This window comes from Alexandromys fortis, unplaced genomic scaffold (assembly GCF_014885135.2).
Source record: "Alexandromys fortis isolate MF-2015 unplaced genomic scaffold, M_Fortis_MF-2015_v1.1 scaffold_26, whole genome shotgun sequence".
NCBI classification, from domain to species: domain Eukaryota; kingdom Metazoa; phylum Chordata; class Mammalia; order Rodentia; family Cricetidae; genus Alexandromys; species Alexandromys fortis.
Genome location: NW_026067894.1, coordinates 14,494,522 through 14,515,757, shown reverse-complemented (window position 1 = coordinate 14,515,757; position 21,236 = coordinate 14,494,522). Strand labels below are relative to the sequence as shown.

At 35.4% G+C, this 21,236-nt stretch overlaps 1 protein-coding gene across 3 annotated transcripts in view; it reads right to left on the bottom strand.

Moving 5' to 3' along the window:
- Positions 1–21,236, bottom strand: part of Zmym4 (zinc finger MYM-type containing 4) — a 120,867-nt gene that overhangs the window by 52,888 nt on the left and 46,743 nt on the right. Inside the window, exons 5-13 of one of the 3 annotated variants that reach the window (XM_050156529.1) lie at positions 20,842–21,012; positions 13,050–13,134; positions 12,576–12,831; positions 5,738–5,912; positions 5,424–5,636; positions 1,971–2,121; positions 1,407–1,522; positions 785–1,060; positions 193–343 (exon numbers count right to left, since the gene is read on the bottom strand). In XM_050156529.1, coding sequence (XP_050012486.1) covers positions 193–343; positions 785–1,060; positions 1,407–1,522; positions 1,971–2,121; positions 5,424–5,636; positions 5,738–5,912; positions 12,576–12,831; positions 13,050–13,134; positions 20,842–21,012 — 1,594 coding nt within the window. Of the gene's footprint in view, positions 1–192; positions 344–784; positions 1,061–1,406; positions 1,523–1,970; positions 2,122–5,423; positions 5,637–5,737; positions 5,913–12,575; positions 12,832–13,049; positions 13,135–15,458; positions 15,478–20,841; positions 21,013–21,236 lie in introns of those variants that run through there. The other 2 variants (XM_050156547.1, XM_050156538.1) reach the window with 2 other exon arrangements.

Here is a 21,236-nt window from a genome sequence, read left to right as displayed (position 1 = left end):
TACTTTGAGGTTCTTTCATGTCATTTTAATAACTATATAAAATTAAGACGACATAAAAACAGAAAATTACCAAAAGATTTTGTAAGCATGTACAAAAGATAAATCGGCAAGATAAATTGGCACGGTAATCCGTAAACAACTACTTAAGAAACCATGACCAATGCTCAAGAGTAAGATGACTTTTTCTTTTACCTTCACTACAAAATGACTTGTCAGCACCTGAGAATCGCACAGTCTCCTTTATAATTTTCTCAATTTTACAATATTCACACACTGCCATTACATTATTGATTTTCTTATATTCATCAGAACAATTCTTGCCACAGAACTGAAACATTCTACCCTGTAAAGAAATATTAAGTAGCAATTAGACATTTAGTTTGTTATGAAAATTTTCATCCTTCAAAAATACAGGGTATGAAGTTGGCCATGAGGCACATGTCTGTAATCCCAGCACTCAGTAGGCAGAGACAGACAGATCTCTCAAAATTTAAAGCGAGTGTCTACATACTGAATTCCAGGCCAGCCAGAGCTACACAGTAAGCATGTCTCAAAAACAAAATACCCAAACAGTACAATTTTAAGATAGAAAATAAAAATATATTTACAGACATAACCATTTATATTCAAACTCTTATGAATCTATACTTTCTTGTTCTATTTCCTTTGTATTTTGTAGAAAGAGGTTCACAGTAAGGAACCACAGTTGATTTTAAACTCACAATCCTCCCCCTTACCCTCCTATGTGCACAAGCAACCATAGCGGCTATAAGCTCACACTTACCTTGTAGTCAAGAAGCTCTGGTTTTGTGGCAAAAAGACGATTACAGTGTTGACACCTAAGCTTTACCACACTTCGTGCAAACCCAACATGCTGGGACTGGGCAGCAAGCCGCTGGAGACCAGCTGCAGCAGAGCTGTTGATGGAGGTGGGGGACACAGCAGGAGTATTCCCTCCACCTGCAGAACCTGCTGAACCTGTAGGGATGCTCACAATTACTTGGCCCTGAGACAAGGGCACTACTGAAGAATTCATTCCAGTTGGTTTGTTGAACAAATTCTGAAAAAGTAAGACAATAAAAATAGGTCTCTTTAACCACTTGTTGAAGAAATAGGAATTATGCCCCTATGTATGCCAAGCAAGGCTCTAGTAATGCAACAAGCTAGCTTCCTTGGCATTGAACACCTTAAAACTGAATGGGGCAAGCCTCACTTATAGAGAAAAATAATCTAATAATCTTCAAAACTACTATTCTCCCAACAGTGATTTAATTTTATGGAGGACAGTTAAGTGACTTCTAAGCTGAAAAGCTGTAACAGAAACAGACAGCCCTGGTACAGTATGTTTGTACTACTACAGTAGGTGAGTCACTGACTGAAGAAGAGGAAGATTCCCGAAGTCCTACCTGGAAAGCTACCACACAACTGTAGCTGCAGAAGTTGCGTATACTTCCATCTGACATGGCTAGATGATACTGAGGGATTGCTGAGGTTTTACAACTGTTACACTGAACTTGTACACCTTAGCAAATGAAAGTAAAAGCTATGAGTCACACATGAACCTATGAGGAATTAAGTATCATAGACAAAAATTCAATTTTTAGGTTAAGCTATAGGAACTGAAGCTAACCTCAATCATGCCACATCTATCAAACACTAACTGAACATTTAAAAGTTTTAAGTTTTTAAATAGTCATAATCTACCCTGGAATTATAAAATAAATGGATCTTGAAATATATTGGATGTGGACAATGAAGATACATTAAAGAGGGTATCTGTAATCCATTCAGTAAGGGGGATGCATAAATAGGTAAGCAATAAATAAGGTAACAGGTAATATTTTACAATAAAAATGTGAAATATAATTGCGCTAAAAATCAACTAAATTTAGACAAAAATTTGGGTCAGCAAAAAAGTAGTAACTAATTTCCCAACTATTACATTTTATAGTTTATGAAAGCAGTATTACCTGCAGAAGTAACCATTTTAACTCTGTAAGCAGATAAGCAATTAACAGAACAGAAAAGTTCTGTCTTCCCCAAGCTATTGGTATTCTCAATCATTTCTGCTGAGGATCTCAATGATTTGCAAAGCGCACATGGTGTTATTTTGGCTGATTTCTAGTAACAGAATAAAACAACATTCATTTTTACTAAATTCATAAGGCATAATTCTTTGAAATGTTTAAACTTAACTCTGTTGAAATATTATGTGTGGTGTTAGGAATCAATCCCAGGGCCCTGCATGGTGCATTTTCCCCCTTACTCATGAAGTAGTTTAAATCAGTAGTTTTCCATATGATCACCATTACAATCTTCAGTAAAAAGCTTCACAAAGGGAACGTATGTTATTCTGAAATTCTGAGTTTGTATATTACATATGTATGCACACAAAAGTGAAAAGCGTTTCACAGAGCAACATACATCATGGAAACATACATTATGCTTTCATATATCTAATGTATTTCATTAGAAAGTGTTAGATATAATCTAGCAAATTTAAGATCTGACAATTGATTATAAACATTGTTTTTAAAAGATTGTTTTATACACTAATACAACGACTCTCCCTTATATTAGCTGTAAAGTGTAAAGCAATTCCTACAAGAGGTGTTATTTAAAAGCAATGAAGTTTTAACTTAAGGAAATCAGTAAACTTACTAGAAAAAACAGTATCAATCCTCTCCATCAAATAGCAATACATTCACTGTAAGCAGCAAGATGGGAGCATATCTTGTAAACAAGGAGTCTGACAGAGTACTCAACAGAAAATAATTGTAAATACTATTACCCCATCACACACTTAAGAAAATACTGTTCAAGCTGTAACTAAGAGATTTTAAGATTGTTTTCCCTTTCTATGGTAAATTGCAAAATTGGTACTAAAATGGATGCATTATTAACATATACCTCATCTGGAATATCTTCTAATTCCCAGATCAGAATTACAAACACAAACCTAATTTAAAAGACATGAGTCAGAACTCATCTTTGTGAAACTTTTGCTGACACACTAGTCCCACCAACTATGTTCTCTTCATGTACACAGTACACAAGACTTCCATCACACCATCTTTATCTACTGGTTTATTTGTATGTCAGACATATGCCTTCCCACAAAACAGGAACTGGATTCAATGTTTAAATAAATTAAAAAACAAAAGAAAGTGGCAGCAATAACCACCTACAACAAGCCAGAATTTGTATTAGTGTTTCTGATCTTACTTTACATAATCCTGAACACAATATAGTTTTCATAGCTTTTATCAGGGTAAAACAAACAAACAAAACACAACAACCTAGAATCCATGTTTTCCCCATGTAAAATTGTACCTGAACATACTGGACTGGTCTTACCCAGTACATCAAAAATCTTTGGTTTGGTGTTTTGCTGTTGTTGGGGGGGGTGGTGTTTGTGGTTTTGTTATGGAGATAGTCTCAATATGTAACTCTAGATGGCTTGAAACTCACTATGTAAATCAAAATAGCCACAAACTCACATGTGTCTTCCTCTAACTCACAACTGCTGGAGACTAAAGATATGTAACACCATGCCAGGCCCTTGTATTTTTGAAAGAGTGGGAGACAGGGAATATTAAATTCTTGCCCCCAATATATTTTAATAGACGAGAAGTATTTCCAAAATTAAAATTTAAAACTCATCCTTAAAGTAAGATGTTTTATTCTATTTCTCCTTTTACAAAGTATGACTAAACTTTTAGTGTCTGACACATTATCAGGAAAAGAAGGGCTTCTAAAAATGTTATATTTTTTCATTTGTGAGAGAAAAACATTAATATATATTATATAATGAAGTTGAACCCTTTCAAAAATTATACATTAGATTTAAAGTGAAATTCCTTTAATTTTAAAAATAAAAAGTTGAATTTATACAGCGAGTACCAGACCACCCAGTGCTACACTGTGAGAGCAAGAAAAGAATTGAATGCAATAGTAAAACCTAACTACACTATTCCCTGATTTTGGTGGACTATATACAAATTCACTATGTATTAAAGAGGGGGGAAAAAGGCCAATCAGCAAATGCGATAAACAGGAAGCCACTGCAAAATAAAAAATATAAAAGCATTTACCATCCCATTAGAACAGTAGTCCTCAACCGTCGTAATTCTATGACCTTTTAATACAGTTCTTCAGGTTATGGTGACCCCCAATCATAAAATTTTCACTGCTATTTCTTAACACTAATTTTACTACTGCTATGAAATCGTAACGTAAATATCTGTATTTTCCAATGGTCTTAGGTGAACCGTGAGTCATTCGACCCCAAATGGGTCATGACCCACAAATTGAGAACAACTGCTTTGGGGCTCCCAATTATGAAACTAACATTTGACAAAAATTTACTGGTAAAATATGATACAAAACACAAAACAGCATAAAAGACCCTTATCACAGAGTTCATCCAGTTTATTCTCTGCAAATTTCTAATTCACAAACTAAAAAATAACCCTCATTTATTCTATTTCATAGGAAAATTCTTTTAGCACTCAGGAGGCAAAGGCAGGTGGATTTCTGACCTCGAGGCTAGCCTGGTCTAGATAGTTCCAGGACATCCAGGGATACACAGAGAAAACCCTGCCTCAAAAAACAAGCAACAACAAATAAAAAACCTTCTTTACTAAGATTTTTACTTTCTTGTTTACAACTGTTATTATATGATTCCATTTGCAAGAAAATACGTTATGCATACACAAACAATTTGGACCATTTTCATTAAAATAAAATAAACACACACACACACACATCAAAATATATTTCAAAGATCAGAAGGATACACAATAAAAAGTTAAGACCAGTTATCCTTAGGAGATGTATTTCTGCTTGGGTTATTTAAAATTACTATTCAAAAATACAAATCACATCTGAAATAACAGCCATGCCCTAGCCAAGCATAGCAAATGCAGATAATTCCTACCCTTGGCAAACTGAGGCATGATGGAGGCAAATAATATGGACTGGACCATATAACAAATTCCAGGAAGACATGGCTGCATAATGAGACCCTGTCTCAAAAACCAAAGCCACACCCTATGCATTTCTTATTAGTTCTTCCAGACAGTTTTTCTGAGCAAATGGCTGTCCTGGAACTCACCCTGTAGACCAGGCTGACCTCAAACTCACAGAGATCTGCCTGCCTCTGCCTTCCGAGCTGGGATTAAGGTGTGTGCCACAATCGCCTGACTGGAAGATGCATTTCTTAATGCATGTACAGAAATTGGGACAAATAACTCTATTTCAGAACATTTAATATATATGCATTTAGTAAATACCATCTACGTATAAAATATAATAAAATACTTATCTCATTATTTGAAACAACTGTGTCAAAAATAATTTCTACCCAAAAGTTTTACTCCCTTGAAATGAAAAAGATACCAAGATTAAATACAATCAAATACCTGCTTGTATGAGGTGACACACATTGAGCTACAAAACTTCTTAGACTGTCCCTCAATCTGAAGCACATGGCACTGTCCAGAGCCACTGTAACAGTAACCACCACAGTTCTCACAACAGTTCATAGTCAGGTTGTTAGCAGAGCGAAATTTAGAAAAGCAGGCATCACTGCAGAGTTTATGGACCACGTTCTGGTAATTAACTTCATGTCGAATCTAAGAACAAAGTAACACCGAAACAACAAACACAGAATCAAACACTGTTCTCTAGGCATAAGCAATAAACTTATTCCCCCAAGAATAAAGAGGTAACTTACAACAGCGTTCTTCTGACACATGCTGCATTTGGTTGAAATGCTATTTGTATTTATGGTAACAATGGGTTTTTTTTTCAGTTCATATGTTGACAAGCACGACTGACTGCAAAAATCCTTACTGGTGGTACTATTTTCAAACTGCGCACTGATCACATCCTTTGGATTTAAAATGTCTCTAAAATAATAACAAAGATAAAATTAAGTCCCAGGATATTACATTTACTTTTGTGTGTAAAGCAACCAAATATATCCAGGCTTATAGCAAAGGGAAAAGAAGCATTGGTGTCTTCTTCTATCCATCTCCACTTATTTTCTCAATTTGGATCTCAATGACTGGCCAGCAACCTCTACAGATTAACCCAGGTCCACCCCCAACCCTGCAGCACTAGGATTAGAGAACCTTGCTGCCCAAATGGCTTTTCCTTGAACACTGACAATCAACACAGCACTCACTGAGCCAATTTCTCAGCCCTGGAATTTAAACTGTGAAATAAGTTTAGAGTTCTCCTCAATAGATTTAGAGATCGTTGAGTCCTTTCTTATATAGGTAACATACCACTTACTACATACAAGTATTATAACAATAATGTTTTCAAAATTAAAAAAATACATGGAATGGAGCCATGAGTAATGGTTCTTGCCAGTTTACTTCCGAATGCTGACTAAGAGGCAGGAAGAATGCAAATTCAAGGCTAAACATGGCCACACAGTCAACAAAGTGAGTTGAATTCCAGACCAGTCTTGGCTGAGACCCAGACAGATGAAGAGTACTGATAAATTGCATTCAATGTAGAGGAGATTGAACACTTTAATTTTCTTCTTTAAAATCATCTGTATTTTCAAAGTATTCAATAAAAAACAATTACATATGAAATTATTTTCAAATATTATGTGCAGGATCTTGTGTGTGTGCATCTCCATGTGTATTGTTCCTTCTACCTTCTTTGCATTTTATTTTTGTTTTTGTTTTTTACGTGCCAGTATACTCAATGTGTGCACACCACAAAGGCTGAAGTCAGAGAATAGCTTAGGTTTCCAGGACATGAATTCAGGACCTAAATCTTTGGAGCCAGTACTTTTACTCACTGAGCCATCTTGCACACCTCCAAAACAAGAGTCTCTCATTGAACCTGAAACTTAAAGATATTCAGATAGACTGGCTGTCCACTGAGTTAAGAGGATGTACTACTCTCTGCCTTCCCAGTGCTGATGATTTGAACTCAACTCCTCACAGGGCGCCCTGTTTTACAAATAAGCTATTTACCCAGTCCTATGTAAAAGAGTTAAGCATTGTTACTTAGATGTCCACAGCTAATAAAATTTAATATATAACCATTAGTAAAGTAATGAAGACAATGAAGAAAGAATCCCTAAGGATTAGGTTTCCTACCACTCCAGCATATTATCAAGGTGTGGAAGAAACATTTCTCATTGATCTCAATAAATTTACAGACCAATTCTTAGGACAGAAAAAAGGAAAATAATCACATATATTCTGAAAGCTACAAAAAATTCAGAAAAATTCTATGAATATTGTAACAAAAATGTGATCTAACAGAATCCACAAAATTATATTCCAAATTATTTATCTAAGATTTGAAATTAATATAAAAAATTTTTAGGTTCTTATTAAAAAACTAAACATGAAACAATAATAAAAATGTAATTCAGCATGACAATCCTAAGGGTTCAATAATGGCAAACATACATTTGGTGGTAACTAGCAGCTATCTAACTGCACTTACGGCTGGCTCAACAACAAGAAAAGGATGTCTAGGTCTGGAAATCTAGCCAACTACCAGGGCCTAATGAAGTCATGGATCTCGGACGAGAACCTACATCTGCCACTTAACTAAACCGGCATAATCCCTAGTTGCATTTTAAATATTTATTCTTGCAGCTAAGTGCAGTTTTTACTCATTATTAAAGAAACTTCCATTTGTAATGGACAAAGATCATTGGAAAAAAATCAAAACTAATCAAAATGTAGAGAACAAGAGACTGAGTTGTGTCCAGTAGGAACTAATACATTGACAACACAGTTCCCATATCTGAGGCTCAGAGATCCTTGCAGCAAAGGGGCAGTACTGCTCTAATGACTATGTACATTAACAGAGGGAAGAGCAGGAAGGTCAAGTAACAAATAGGAAATGAAAGGTCTTCTGTCCATGAAAAAGGATAAAGCAAAATTAGGAGAAAGGTATAATGAAAATTGAGAATGAAAGAAAAAAATTTTAAAAACCTGAGAAAATGAGTTGGTAAATAAACAGTGCTAAAAAAAAACCAGAAAAATAGAAATGGGAAAGTAAAGAATAAAAATAGATAAAAGACTAAATGAGTGAGGTAAAACAGATAAAAACTGAAAACCTTGAGGTGTAAGGCAAAAACACAAGCATCATGGTTTATTTTATGTATTTTTTATTTTTATTTTATATATAGAAACTTTTGCCTCTGTGTATGTATGTGCATCATTGCATGCCTGGTGCCTGAAGGGGCCAGAGGCAATATTGGATCCCCTGGACCTGGAGTGACAAATGGTTATGACTCATCATGTGGGTCCTGGGAGCTTAAGCAGGGTTCTTCTCTGCAAGAGGAGCAAGTGCTCACAACTGCTGAGTCACCATTCCAGCCCCAGTCAGAAACAGTTATTTCTGACAGGTAGGAAGAAAAATCTGTCTTCAGATAGATCAGTGATAACCACAAAAGGACAGAGAAATATGATAAATGCAGATAAAACTAACATGCATGAACATGAATATAAAGAAATATAAAACCAACCATGTGGCTGGGAGGACAGTTCAGTCAGTAAAAGGCTTGCCCTGATAGCATGAGGACCTAAGTTCAATGCCCAGAATCCAAATAAACAGCTAAAAGTGGTGGTTAGCACTTCTAACACCAAAGCTAAAATAGTCCAGACAGGAGGGTGCCTAGGAAAGGAGCATTCCTAGGAAAAAATGCCAGTCAGCCTAGAGTAACTGGTGAGCTCCAGGTCAATGAGTCAATGACATTGTCTTTTTCTTTGAGTAGTTTATACACACACACACACACACACACACACACACACACTATTCTGTCTGTGTGTATGCCTGCAGGCCAGAAGAGGGCACCAGACCTCATTACAGATGGTTGTGAGCCACCATGTGGTTGCTGGGAATTGAACTCAGGACCTTTGGAAGAGCAGGCAATGCTCTTAATCTCTGAGCCATCTCTCCAGCCCTGTCTTTTTTTCTCTTCAATTTCTTTAACTTTATGTGCATTGGTATGAAGGTATCAGATACCTTGGAAATGGAGTTAAAGACAGTTAAGCTGCCATGTGGGTGCTGGAAATTGAACCTGTATCCTCTGGAAGAGCAGTCAGTGCTATTAACCGCTGGGCCATCTATCTGTCCAGCCTCAGGATATTCTGTCTTAAAGAAAGTATACAGAATCCCTGAGGAGGACATTCATTGCACTTTATTCATGTGCATATATATGCATACAGACACCTGTACACATGTGTATGTGCACATACATAACCTCCCCTATATGTATACACATTAAAAATATATACATGGGTCGGGTGGTGATGACCTTTAATCCCAGCACTCAGGAAGCAGAGACAGGCGGATTATCTGTGAGTTCAAGGCCAGCCTAGTCCACAAGCAAGTTACAGGACAAGCTCCAAAGATACCGAGAAACCCTGTTCTGAAAAACCAAAGGAGGAGGGGAATATATATATATATGTGAGTGTGTGTGTAGGTATGTGTGTATGGAGACATTATTTCTGTATACCAATGTGAGTTTTATATGGTAATTTTAAAATAAGTGATAAATCTTTAAAGAAGTATCTATGGTTCTCATGAAAGAATTACTGACATCTTGGAAATTGCTGGCACATGAAATGATTAAGGATATATAAGTTATTATATCAGACAATCAGATTTATTTCATAATTAAAAAAAACAGCAAACAAGAAAGGTAAAAAATAAAAGGCAAAATAATTATTGTTTTCAATCTAATTTAATCATATAATAATTTTGAACGTACCTACACTAGAATATGAAAATTCAAAATACGGATAAGTATTATTTGTTTGTTTGCTTGTTTTTTGTTTTATTTTGTTTTACGAGACAGGGTTTTTCTATGTAACAGCCCAGGTTGTCCTGCAACTAGTTCTTGTAGACCAGGCTGGCCTCAAACTCATAGAGACCTGCCGCCTCTATCTCTGCCTCCCGAGTGCTGGGATTAAAGGCGTGCACCACCACCAACAGCCTAAGTATTCACTTTTAAAAGCACATGTTATAACCAAAACAGCAAAAACAAAAAACTCTACTTTGAGTAAATTAATCTTGCCAGAAATAGTAGTGAAAGTCAATTTAAACATTGCCTTATATAAGATACGGCTATAATTATAATAGTTTTTCTCTAAACTCTAAACTTAAGGTCACTAAATAAATCATACAATGTTAGTTATCTACTAGATTAACTATATAGAAGTAAGCACAACAAAGTACATACCTCTACATTATTTTCATTGAACACTGACAGGTGATAATGTGTATTTACTATATATAATATGATGTTTTAAAGCATATCTTTATGGTCAAATGGCTAAAGTTACTTATATATTGTAAGAATACATGAACTCAATTTGAAGGGGAAGGTCGAGTTTTGTTTTTTAAGATTTATTTATTTAGTATATAAACAGTGTTTAGTCTACATGAATTCCTGCACACCAGAAGAGGAGAACAGATCTCATTTTAGGTCGTTGTGAGCCACCATGTGGTTGCTGGGAACTGAACTCAGGACCTCAGGAAGAGCTCTTAGCCTCTGAGTCGTCTCTCCAGTCCAAAGGTGGAGGTTTGGTTTTTGATTTTTTGTTTTTAGTTTTCAAGACAGTTTCTCTGGGTAGCTCTGGCTGTGCTAAACTCTCTCTCTCTCTCTCTAGACCAACCAGGTTTGGCCTTGAACTCAGAAATGCAACTGCCTCTGCCTCCAGAGTGCTGGGGTTAAAGAAGTGTGGCACCACACCTGACTTTTGAACAAAGAACTTTAAAATATACTAGCAATAATCACTGTGTTCCATAATAAATTGCTTCAATTTATTCCTTAAATTGTAAATCACCAAAAACACCAATATTATTATTGAATCAATTTTAACTTTAAACAAAACTAGACCAAATATCCTAACCTATCCAAACAAAGCACATGGCTCTAGATCACTTTTAGTCACATACAAGTATTAGAGACATTCACCAGATAAAACTATAAGCACTGAAGAACTGCTCCAAACTGAATACACCCTTCCTTAAATGAACAGTATCATAAAAATATTTCAACTTTCACCTTTTTTCCCAGATTTTGGAATATTTGCACAAATATTATTGGTTAAGCATCCCTGATCTGAAAAATCTTAAGAATGCTCAAAACCACAAAATTTCTGGGTACATTTATTATTCAAAAGGTTTTGAATACCGGGATTCCTATTTGTGAGTTTCAAACTGGATAACCTTAAAAGGAAATCCCAAAACAAAACAACAACAACAACAACAAAAAGCTGTCGTGTTTGTTATTTTAAGGAATAGCAAGGTAACAAGGTTACCAAAACAAACTAACAAAACTACAACTTCCAAAGGAGAACACTGTCCAGTCTACACTGAGATACATGAAACACAGTAATTTAAAGTGCAATGCTACTGGATAATACAGCCAAATGTAACTTTTCAGTTATCCCTGAGAGGTGAATAAAAACAGATGTACACAGATGATTGGGAGATATCACAGTGGTTATGGCTGCCCTTCCAGAGGATCTGGGTTCAATTCCCAGCACCCACATGGCAGCTTACGATGGTCTGTGTCTCCAATTACACACTTTCTTCGGACTTCTGAGAGCACCAAACACACATGTAGTAAGGGATATACATGCAGGTAAAAACGCCCATGAAAATAAAACAGTAATTTTTAAAAGTTTAAAAGAGATTTGTATAAAACTAAGCTAAGGAAAAGTATTTACATATACTCAAATTTCTGTTAAGTCTATGGTCTAACCAATTCAGAAGACAAGAAAACTGAACAAGTGTAAACCCTGAAATATGAGTAATAAACTGTAGTTTAAATTGAGAGAGAGGCAAAGAAGTTTCAAAACACCAAAAAAGTATCATTCCTTTTTCTTTTTCTTGTGTGTGTGGGGGTAAAGTTGGACTCTCTATGTAGCCCACAGAGATCTGTCTTCCACTACTGAATGTGCTACTACACCCAGCTTCTCATTTTTTGAGTTGCTCTAGTAATAATTTACTAACACCTTATAAAATTTATAAGGGTGATCTTAGTATTTCCCCAAAACATCAAGATAATTTTAATTAAGCCAAGGTTCATACACCTTTTTGCTATTTAAAATTTCAATAGAACTTCTAAAGGTTCAGAGATACTAGATAAAGTGTATGTGTGCACAAACATGTATGCACGTATGAGAAGTCATTTAAAGTTAGACAAAAATTTAAATATACTGCAACTATATAACACGTAGGAAACCTAACTGTAAATATGTGTGGCACCTAGGATCTATTATCAACAACTGCAGAAAGAACTGCTGTGGTGCTAGAATGGTAAAATGTAAGGAACCTTAACTAATAAAAAGGAAAGGGTTAATTTAAAATCACTCCTTAAACTAAAGGAAAGCTGAGCACTTCCTACTCAAAAAAACCGAAAGCAGCAACAACATGGTGGCAATAAATTCTGTGGTATTCCTTTAAAAAAAGAAACCACAGTAAAGTAAAAATTCAAATATAACACACGGGTTAAAAAACAAACACTAAGAGAAACAAAAGAACAGAAAAGATAATTTAGAACTCTGTTATACTTTGAGCAACTTGAACAAGTCTTCTTGGTAAGAGGAGGTGGCAGGCGGGCAGGTGGAACTGTGTATCCAGTGAGGCACAGTGTGGAGCAGAAGAGCTGAGTAGACCCTTTCCTCTGATAAGCAGTCTGCCCCTTCTGGAGGATTTTTTTACAACCAGAACAGGAAACTCGAACAGCTGTGGCTGGAACTGAAGGAAGCATTTTATTCATGCCAGGTGATGCCAGAGAAGGCTGAAAGCCAGTAGTCAACTGTGGAGCTTTAAAAAAAGGAAAAGAACATTGAAAGGAAAAAACTTACTTTTGATCTTTTATTTTATGCATCAGTACTTTTCTAGAACTAGTTTGGAACCTGGTATTAACTATGGACTATACAATATAAAGGATTCTAAACGAACAAAGAACAGCCTAGTTTATTAACCTCTGATTTACGTTGGCCAGAATAAACACAATTCATTTATTCAGGGCTGATTCTTACCAAGAGGACTGCCACTGACTGAAAACACAGCACTAATTTTCAGTTCCCCCTCTGGAGTTTTTTGCTGTTGGCCATGACTATATTCCTTTAAAAAAGAAAAACAATAAATAAATATAGAGAAAAGACTAAATTCTAAAGAAATCAAGACATTTTACTGTTGCTGCACAGAAGTGGAAAATGCTTATAACATTAGCATTAATAAATAATGACACACAAAGCAGTAAACAACTTATAACTAACAAGGGCAAATTTGATTGTATATGCTGAGAATAAGGACGGAAAAAATGAATGTTAGCTACCGAAATAGCCTGATGTAGCACTACTAGATCGTTTTTAAATTATTTCTAAAATTTTTCTTTAATATTATAGTACTGTAAATTTTTATTATAAAAGTAATACACAATCACAATAGAACATTTATTTAGAAATAAAGAGAAAACTTCTATTCTGATTTCCATCACCTCAAAAGGACTGCTGTGGCTCTGTGGTATATTTCTTTCCAGTCTTTTCCCTTTTCTAGTCAAAGAAAAGTTTTGTTTTATTATAGTTATAATTATTCTAAATAATTTTTTTCTTATGAATTGTTATATATTCTTGCATATTTCTCTACAATAACTTCTAGTGGTTAAATATCAGCATTTATAAGACCTGAGTCCAAGAACCAGTAGCCTAGGTATTCTAAGAATTCTAAAAGAACATTTTAAACACTATATTGTTGACATAACTTAAAAGAAAAAAATTTAGATTTATTATTTTATATACATGAGTTTTTGCCTGAATATATGTACACTTCATGCATGTCTGGTACCCATGGAGGTTAAAAGAGGACACTGGATCCCCTGGAACTATAGTTACATAGGTTTGTCAACCCCACTATGCAGATGCTGAGAAATAAACCCATATCCTCTCAAGAAGCAGCCAGTAGTACTCTTAACCTATGTGCCAAACTCTCAAGCCTTAAATAAGTTTTAAATACAAATAAACATTTTAAGTCACTTATAGACATCATATACCACAATTCCAGTATATATTTTTCAGGGCTATTCTTTAACTGTACAAGTATACTTGTCACCTGTAACAGCACTAAGTAATAGTTGTTTTATCATTTTAACATACTTATTACAACAAAGCTTGTGAAATAATACAGAGACCCATTATTAGAATTGTGGGTATCTCAGACATACTTCCTTTTGGTGGTGGGTATAACAATACACTACACAACCAGAAGGACTATTGATATTTATTATATATACACAGTGACAAGTCAGATTAAACAGTTGAAGCTGACATGAAATATGTACATGGGACTCGGGCACAGAACAAAGAGTGCCCAAATCCTTGACAATTATGAGAGCATTGTTCTTTTGGTGTTACTTTTGTTTTTGAGGCAGGGTTTCACTGTACAGCCCTGAATGGCCTGGAACTTGCTAAAAAGACCAGATGAGGCCCAAACATGCTGCCTCTGCCTCCCAAGGATTGGGATTACAGGTGAGTACCACCACAAATGAATAATACAGAATATTCCTTAAAAAAAATCAAAACTTATGCAAAACTCCATGACTAATATAATAGCATTGTAACTTTTTAAAAAGGCAGCATCAGTACTATTCACTATTTTCTGCCTTTTACTCAGGCTCTAATACAGGGATGCATGGCACTGACATGTAATGGCAACAATGTTGGTATACTTAATGTTTACATATATTCAGCACAATGAGTGAAGGAATGCAATGATGAATATCACACCCCCACCCCAGTTTATCAAGACAGGGATTTTCTGTGTAACAAAAACCCTAGCTGTCCTGAAAACTGCTTTGTAAAGCCAGGTTAATCTCAAATACACAAAGATCCACCTACCTCTGCTGGGATTAAAGAAGTATTCCATACACCCTGATGATAAATATCTTTTATCAAGTAGAATTACTAGGTTACAAGATCCATCTTAAAGATTTTTGAGACATTGTAAGATTGTTTTTATCCAAACAAAACTGATTTTTGGGTTGTTTTGGGTTGATGATTTGTTTTCTTTTTTCCTTTTTTTTTTTTTTTTTGTTTTTTTGTGTGACCCTGAGTGTCCTCAGAACTCAATCTGTAGACCAGGCTGGCCTCTAACTCACAGACAACTACCTGCCTCTGCCTCCCTAGTATTGGGATTAAAGGTACACACCATCATGTCTAGCTATCAAACAAAACTGTTCTGACTCCAATAACTAATGGGGAGGGAGGGAGAACAATTAAAAGATTTCTTTGTACTTGTTTTCATTTGTAGCTATTTTAATGTTCACTTACAAGTGCATTATGCTATTACAATATTAACCTAGATAGCATTTCTCATCAACATTTCTTCTGAGTTAATTTTTTTATGTACTAAGAGGCTTCCATTAATGCCAAAATTTTGACAATCTTTACCTTTGTGATTTCTTCTATCTCTTACCAAGTTTTACTTCCATAATAAAATAATAAGGAAGTGGTTTCACTGTTTATAATACAGTCCTTTAATCCAGGGATCAGCAAACTTTATCTGCAAAGGGCCAGATAGTAAATATTTTTGACTTTGCAAACCATATGGTCTGATCTCTATCACAACTGCCCAACTCTGCCCTGGTAGAGCAAAGGCACCCACAGACAACATGTAAATAAATGAACATGACAAAGTTCTGATAAAACTTTATTTCTAAGAGCAGTGGTTGAACAACAGACTTAAAAATAGGGTGGGTTTGATTTGACTAGCCCCTGATAACTTTCCGGTGCTAGCTACAGTTCACTTGGGATTGGTAAGCTTCTTTGACTACATAGAATTTTTTTCGTCTTAACAGAATCAATACAACATACTAAATCCTGAAGAAAAAAAAATTCTCATGGGCTATGCTGTTATCATCAGTCTGACTAAACTTGCATCATACTATTCTGATGAAACTATACAATGTTTAACTGTTTACACGGTTTTCCACTCAACCTCTCCAAATACAATTGAAAGCATGAATGCATCATGTATGTATATGTGTACACCTTACTCCTCAAAACATCAGAACCTAATCACCAGTATGTTTATGATATCTGTATCATTAAGAATAGTTGACACCATTAACACTTCTTACACTTTTTTAAAAACTAGTCTCACCATCCATTCAAGTCATCTTTTATCTACTTTTTAGTTGATACTAATAATATTGTCTCTCAACTGGGAAACTGATCCACAGAACTATTACTGTCTTTTCTATAATTATTATTTTGCCTTCAACTCCACTTAACTATCACAAGTTCTATTAATACTCTGATAAAATTACTACTTTATTTCCCATTTCTATTACATTCTCTTCTAATTCCCTTTATAATACATTAGCATGTTTTGTGCCAAAGTAAAAATGTTAAGATCAATAATCTTTATTATTTTAATAATTACAAGGTTCCCATAATTATGCTTTCAAATTCAGAATTTGTGCTAGCATAGTTATTTCCTTGCCACAATAAACAGAATATACATACGAAATGTATCATGAATTATGTGATATATCATTTGGTAGATACAGATACTCAAAGTACTCCTGAGTGCTGGGAATAAAGGTATGTGCCACTGTCACTTTTCTTTTTAAGACGAGATCTCATTGTATAGCCCTGGATAGACAGGAACTTATTATGTAAATCAGGGGCTGCCCTCAAACTCACAGAGATCAGCCTATCTCCAAGTATAGGGATTAAAAACAAGTACTACCTACCATACCTGGCAAGTACTAATTTTTTTAAATATTAACTTATCCTGACATACCTAAGCATTTATCTGAAAGCACATTTCTAATACAAAAATTCTTATCCCAGAAAACTCCAGAGCGTTTGGTCTGTCTATATCCCCTACAATGACTAATAATCCATGCTTTGTAAGAAAAAAAATACCTGATGACTCCAATGCTTTCAAAAACAAAATAAAATACAACTAACTAAAAACCAGAAGTCAAATAAAAATTGCTTATCTTTCCCTTGCTGAACACAAAGGAAGGCCTTATTAATGCCACAGGGTAAGTGATATTGAAAATGAACATCTCCTATGGCAAAATGAATGATATAATGCAAGCAAAGCTCCAACATTTGCACAATTGCATTATACTTTCATAGTCTATGAACCATTACTGTGATAATTAGGCAATTTGCTTTTCCATTTTCATTTACTTCAATGAAAGACTACAAAAATTAGTTCTCTCTTCATTACTGTGAGCAGAAAAGAAAATAATAAAGATATCAACATTAGTATTATCTAAGTTTCAGGTGCTATGGAAAAATAACAGATCTTTGGCTCTCTTTAAGAGTTTCTCTTTGAGAACTTTATCTAGAGCCCCCCTTTTTAAATCAAACCGCTAACTACAGAAAAGTAGTCTAACAAAAATAAGACCTAGATTTTCAACCTAGATTGATTCTTTCCTGGCCATTTGGGCTTGAATAACTAAATTAAGCTATGATATTTAGCTTCCTAATGTAGACACAGGATAACATATTCTGTACTTAAACCACACACTCACAGATGTTAGAAAGATAAAACAAAATAATAAATATAAAAAAATCAACAACTATTTTTTTAAACTACAGAAATACTATTATAAAATGCAATGAGATTAGAATGAATAAATGAATCCGAAAAGCCAAATGATTTTATGCTAGGTAAAAGAAGCAAGAAGATGACTAACAAGTAACTAAACACAATGGGGTATAACTGAGATACATATACGGACATTTTAGCAACCTAGTGGTCTGAATGTAGACCAACTTGGAACAGTAAAAAGCACACTGAAAGCAAAACTACAAAACTAAGCAGAGAGAGAAGTCACTAGTAAATGATGATTAAAGAAAAGGGTAACCAGAGTCACAAATTCTGTCAGTACGTTATGAGTACTGCTTGTGACAGCAAATAAATGATATTTTATAATTCCTACTTCTGGGCTATTAAGAATGAGTAAAATTAATAAAGTGTTACACAGTACTGAAAAAGGAAGAAATCTGGATTTCAGTGATTGGGAAGGGGTATAAGAAAGCATGCGGGAAATGAGGGGGTAGAATGTAGGCGGGAAGGGGAGAGTGAAAAGGAAAGAACCAGCATCTAGAGTTAGCTATATTTGGCCTCTTCCCTTGCAGGATTTCTGGAACTACCACAGGTCTGACTGAAAACAGAAACAACTGCTCAGGGAAACCCACCTCTAGCCACTCATGTGCTGTGATTAGTCTACTGTGGAGACAGGACAAAGACCATTCTGTGATCCTGTGTCTATCAGAACCTACCCACAGGACTGCTTACTCCCAAGAGACCAAACAAATAAGTAGTGAGCAACTGAAGCAGTTCTTCCCCATAATCATTATAAAACTCAATATTCAGTATTTTATAACATATTTTGTAACTTTGAGTATGTGTATAGAATACAGGCGCCTCTATCCATTCCATCCTATTGATACTCCCTAGCCACTGGAAGCTCTGCTTTAAAAACAATACTAATAATTTTCCCAATTCCTTCTATCCCCCACTTATTTAACTTTACCCTTTATCCTGAGGAAAGCTCAATGGGTCACATACAAAAGAAAGAAAAGCCTTCAGTACTCTCCAGCATAATGACTTCTTATGAATTTTCCTTGTCCACATGGGAATATGAGAGATTAGAAATGGTTATAATCTTCACATGAACACAAGGACACATGAATTTTCCCAGGCAATCAGGACATTAATAACTAATTCAAATACCCAAGATTTCCACTTCTCTTGTTTCTACAAACTACTTTTAATCTAACATCTACTGAAATATTTTCAAATTCATTCTACTGTCTTTGTTGAGCCAACTGCACTCATATCTACCCAATTTCTGTAGGTCTATCACCATCCTCATTTCTCTACCTGTTCTTTAGTATTGTTGAATTCTTGTCTGTGTTGTCAACTACCTCAATAAAAAATTGTATGCCTATCCCTTTAAGAGGTCAAACCCCACAGACTGAAGAAATAGGATAGGTCTCACTGAACTCTCTCTCTAGAGTTAATGAGCCACGCTCTAGTCGAACAATTCCTAATTCATGGTACCTGGATCTTCCATGGTCCTTGCCACATATGCTATGCTGAGCTAAATCACGTATTATGAAACCTCCTGCCACCCCATGAAAAGATATAAAAACAGAGATTTTCCTTTGTTGAGGTGATTTCTCTGAAGATTTTCTTTTCTAGGTTTCTCCTTTCATCACGTCCTAGCAGCTATTTCTCCTACTCCCACTTATTCATTTATTTATTAATGATCGACTGATTGGGTGGTTTTTCAGGAAAGGGTTTCCTTTGTGTAGTCCTGGCTGTCCTAGAACTCACTCTGTAGAACAAGCTGACCTTGAACTCACAGAGGTCCACCTGGCTCTGTCTCCCAATAGTTGGGATTAAATTTAGTAAGCCACTACCCCGCTTACTCCTACTTTTAAACTATCCTTAATAAAGCTCTTCTCCAAACTTTAAAAGGATGTCTCTCTTTTCCTTTAAAGTCCTAATATGCTGTTTATGATATACTGTATTGTGACTTTTGAATGGTCTACCTCACATGGCTCCTCTGGTCATGGTGCACTCTCCCCAAAACAAACACTATTTCTGACAGGCAATTAAGTGTCAGCGCCTTTCACAAACCACCTGCCTCTCCTTCTGGATCTTATTATACTCTATAGCTGCCTGGTCTTTTCTCTGTTTGATCTCAAACAGGGGTGCTCTATAGTAAATGATTTTGCTCCCCAGGAATATCTGGCAGTGTCTGAAAATGTTTCTGTTTCAACTGGAGAGGTAGAAGGCTACAAGTGGCAACAAGTATAGGTAGAGAACCTACAAAACACAGAGCATGTTGTCATAACAAAGAACTGGCTTCTTCCAAATATCAGTAATGCTAAGGGTGAGAAATCCTGCTCAAAGAAGACTCCACGAAAAATTCTCTTCTATACATGTCTCATTCACAAATCCCTTATAGAGTAAAATAAGAAAAAGGTAAGCTTTCTTAGATATTATTTCATAGAAACAGCTAATCTGTGTTTTCTATTTTTCACTTTCTGAGTTCATGACATCTGAATACAGCCTACCTTCAAATAGCTGCTACTATATTTCATTGCTTAAATCCCTTCCTACAGTTCACAGTAACTACAGCCTGTGGTGTAGCTTCTTTCTTCCATTCCAACCACTGCAATGCCATCAATGGGTAACTTAAGTGACTGCTGAATTTCACTTGCAGGACTCCTATGACTTACTTCCAGAGCAGTCTTGAAACTGCACAGCTAGATCCTTGTCCTTACTACTCAACCATCTTAAACTTAGAATCATGAATCACTCACCAATGCCTCTTTTCCAATAATCTGGTTCTTCAATTAATTAACCCTTCCAAAGATATTTCTGTCCACTAGCCCTCCTGAAAGACAGCTAAAGGCATACCTAACCTGTACCTCATCAGTAGTAGAAGGCTCTATGAATTAAATCATCCCATGTGTCACCCTCCTCCTAAATTTTCAGCCTCTTCTGCTGTCTCAAGTCTTGAAACCTCAAAGACTCACCAGTCTCCCAATTCTGTACTAAAATGCCCACAAAACCCACAGTGTTATTAAAACACAGAGAAAATTACAAGTCTTAATAACTCTTCAGGAACACTTTCATGTAATTCTTACTACAGCCTTGCAAAGCAATTCAAGTTGCTTCAATCACAAACTCTTTTCATCCTGCCAATAAACTATTTACTAAGCACTTCCTCTTTCAAATGAGTAAGTTGATGTGTGGAACAAAACGAAACAAGGGGAAAGGTCAAATGTTTACTTGAGCATTTTCAGGTTCATCTTTAACTCTGTCTAGTAGTCCCTGCTGAGGCGCCACTGCTTTGTCATACTCATCATCCAAAGGTTCTTCTTTAATTCTAATATTTGACGCAAAGGAATTTCCCAGTTCCGAACCAATGGATTCTTTATTGGCAAATGGATAGCTGGAATCCTAAAACACAATATAAAGGATTAATAAATATTCAAATTTAAAAATTATTCCTCCTCAGGGTTAATAACCAAAGAAAAGCTCACTGGAAATTAATGCTATGGACAGACATCGGTGTCCCTATGCCTAAAGCTGATGAACTATAGGTCTAAATATCAAATGCAAATAAAGAACCTAAACGCCAAGGTTTTTTAAAAAAAAAATCTCCAAAGATGGCCTTATGCAAA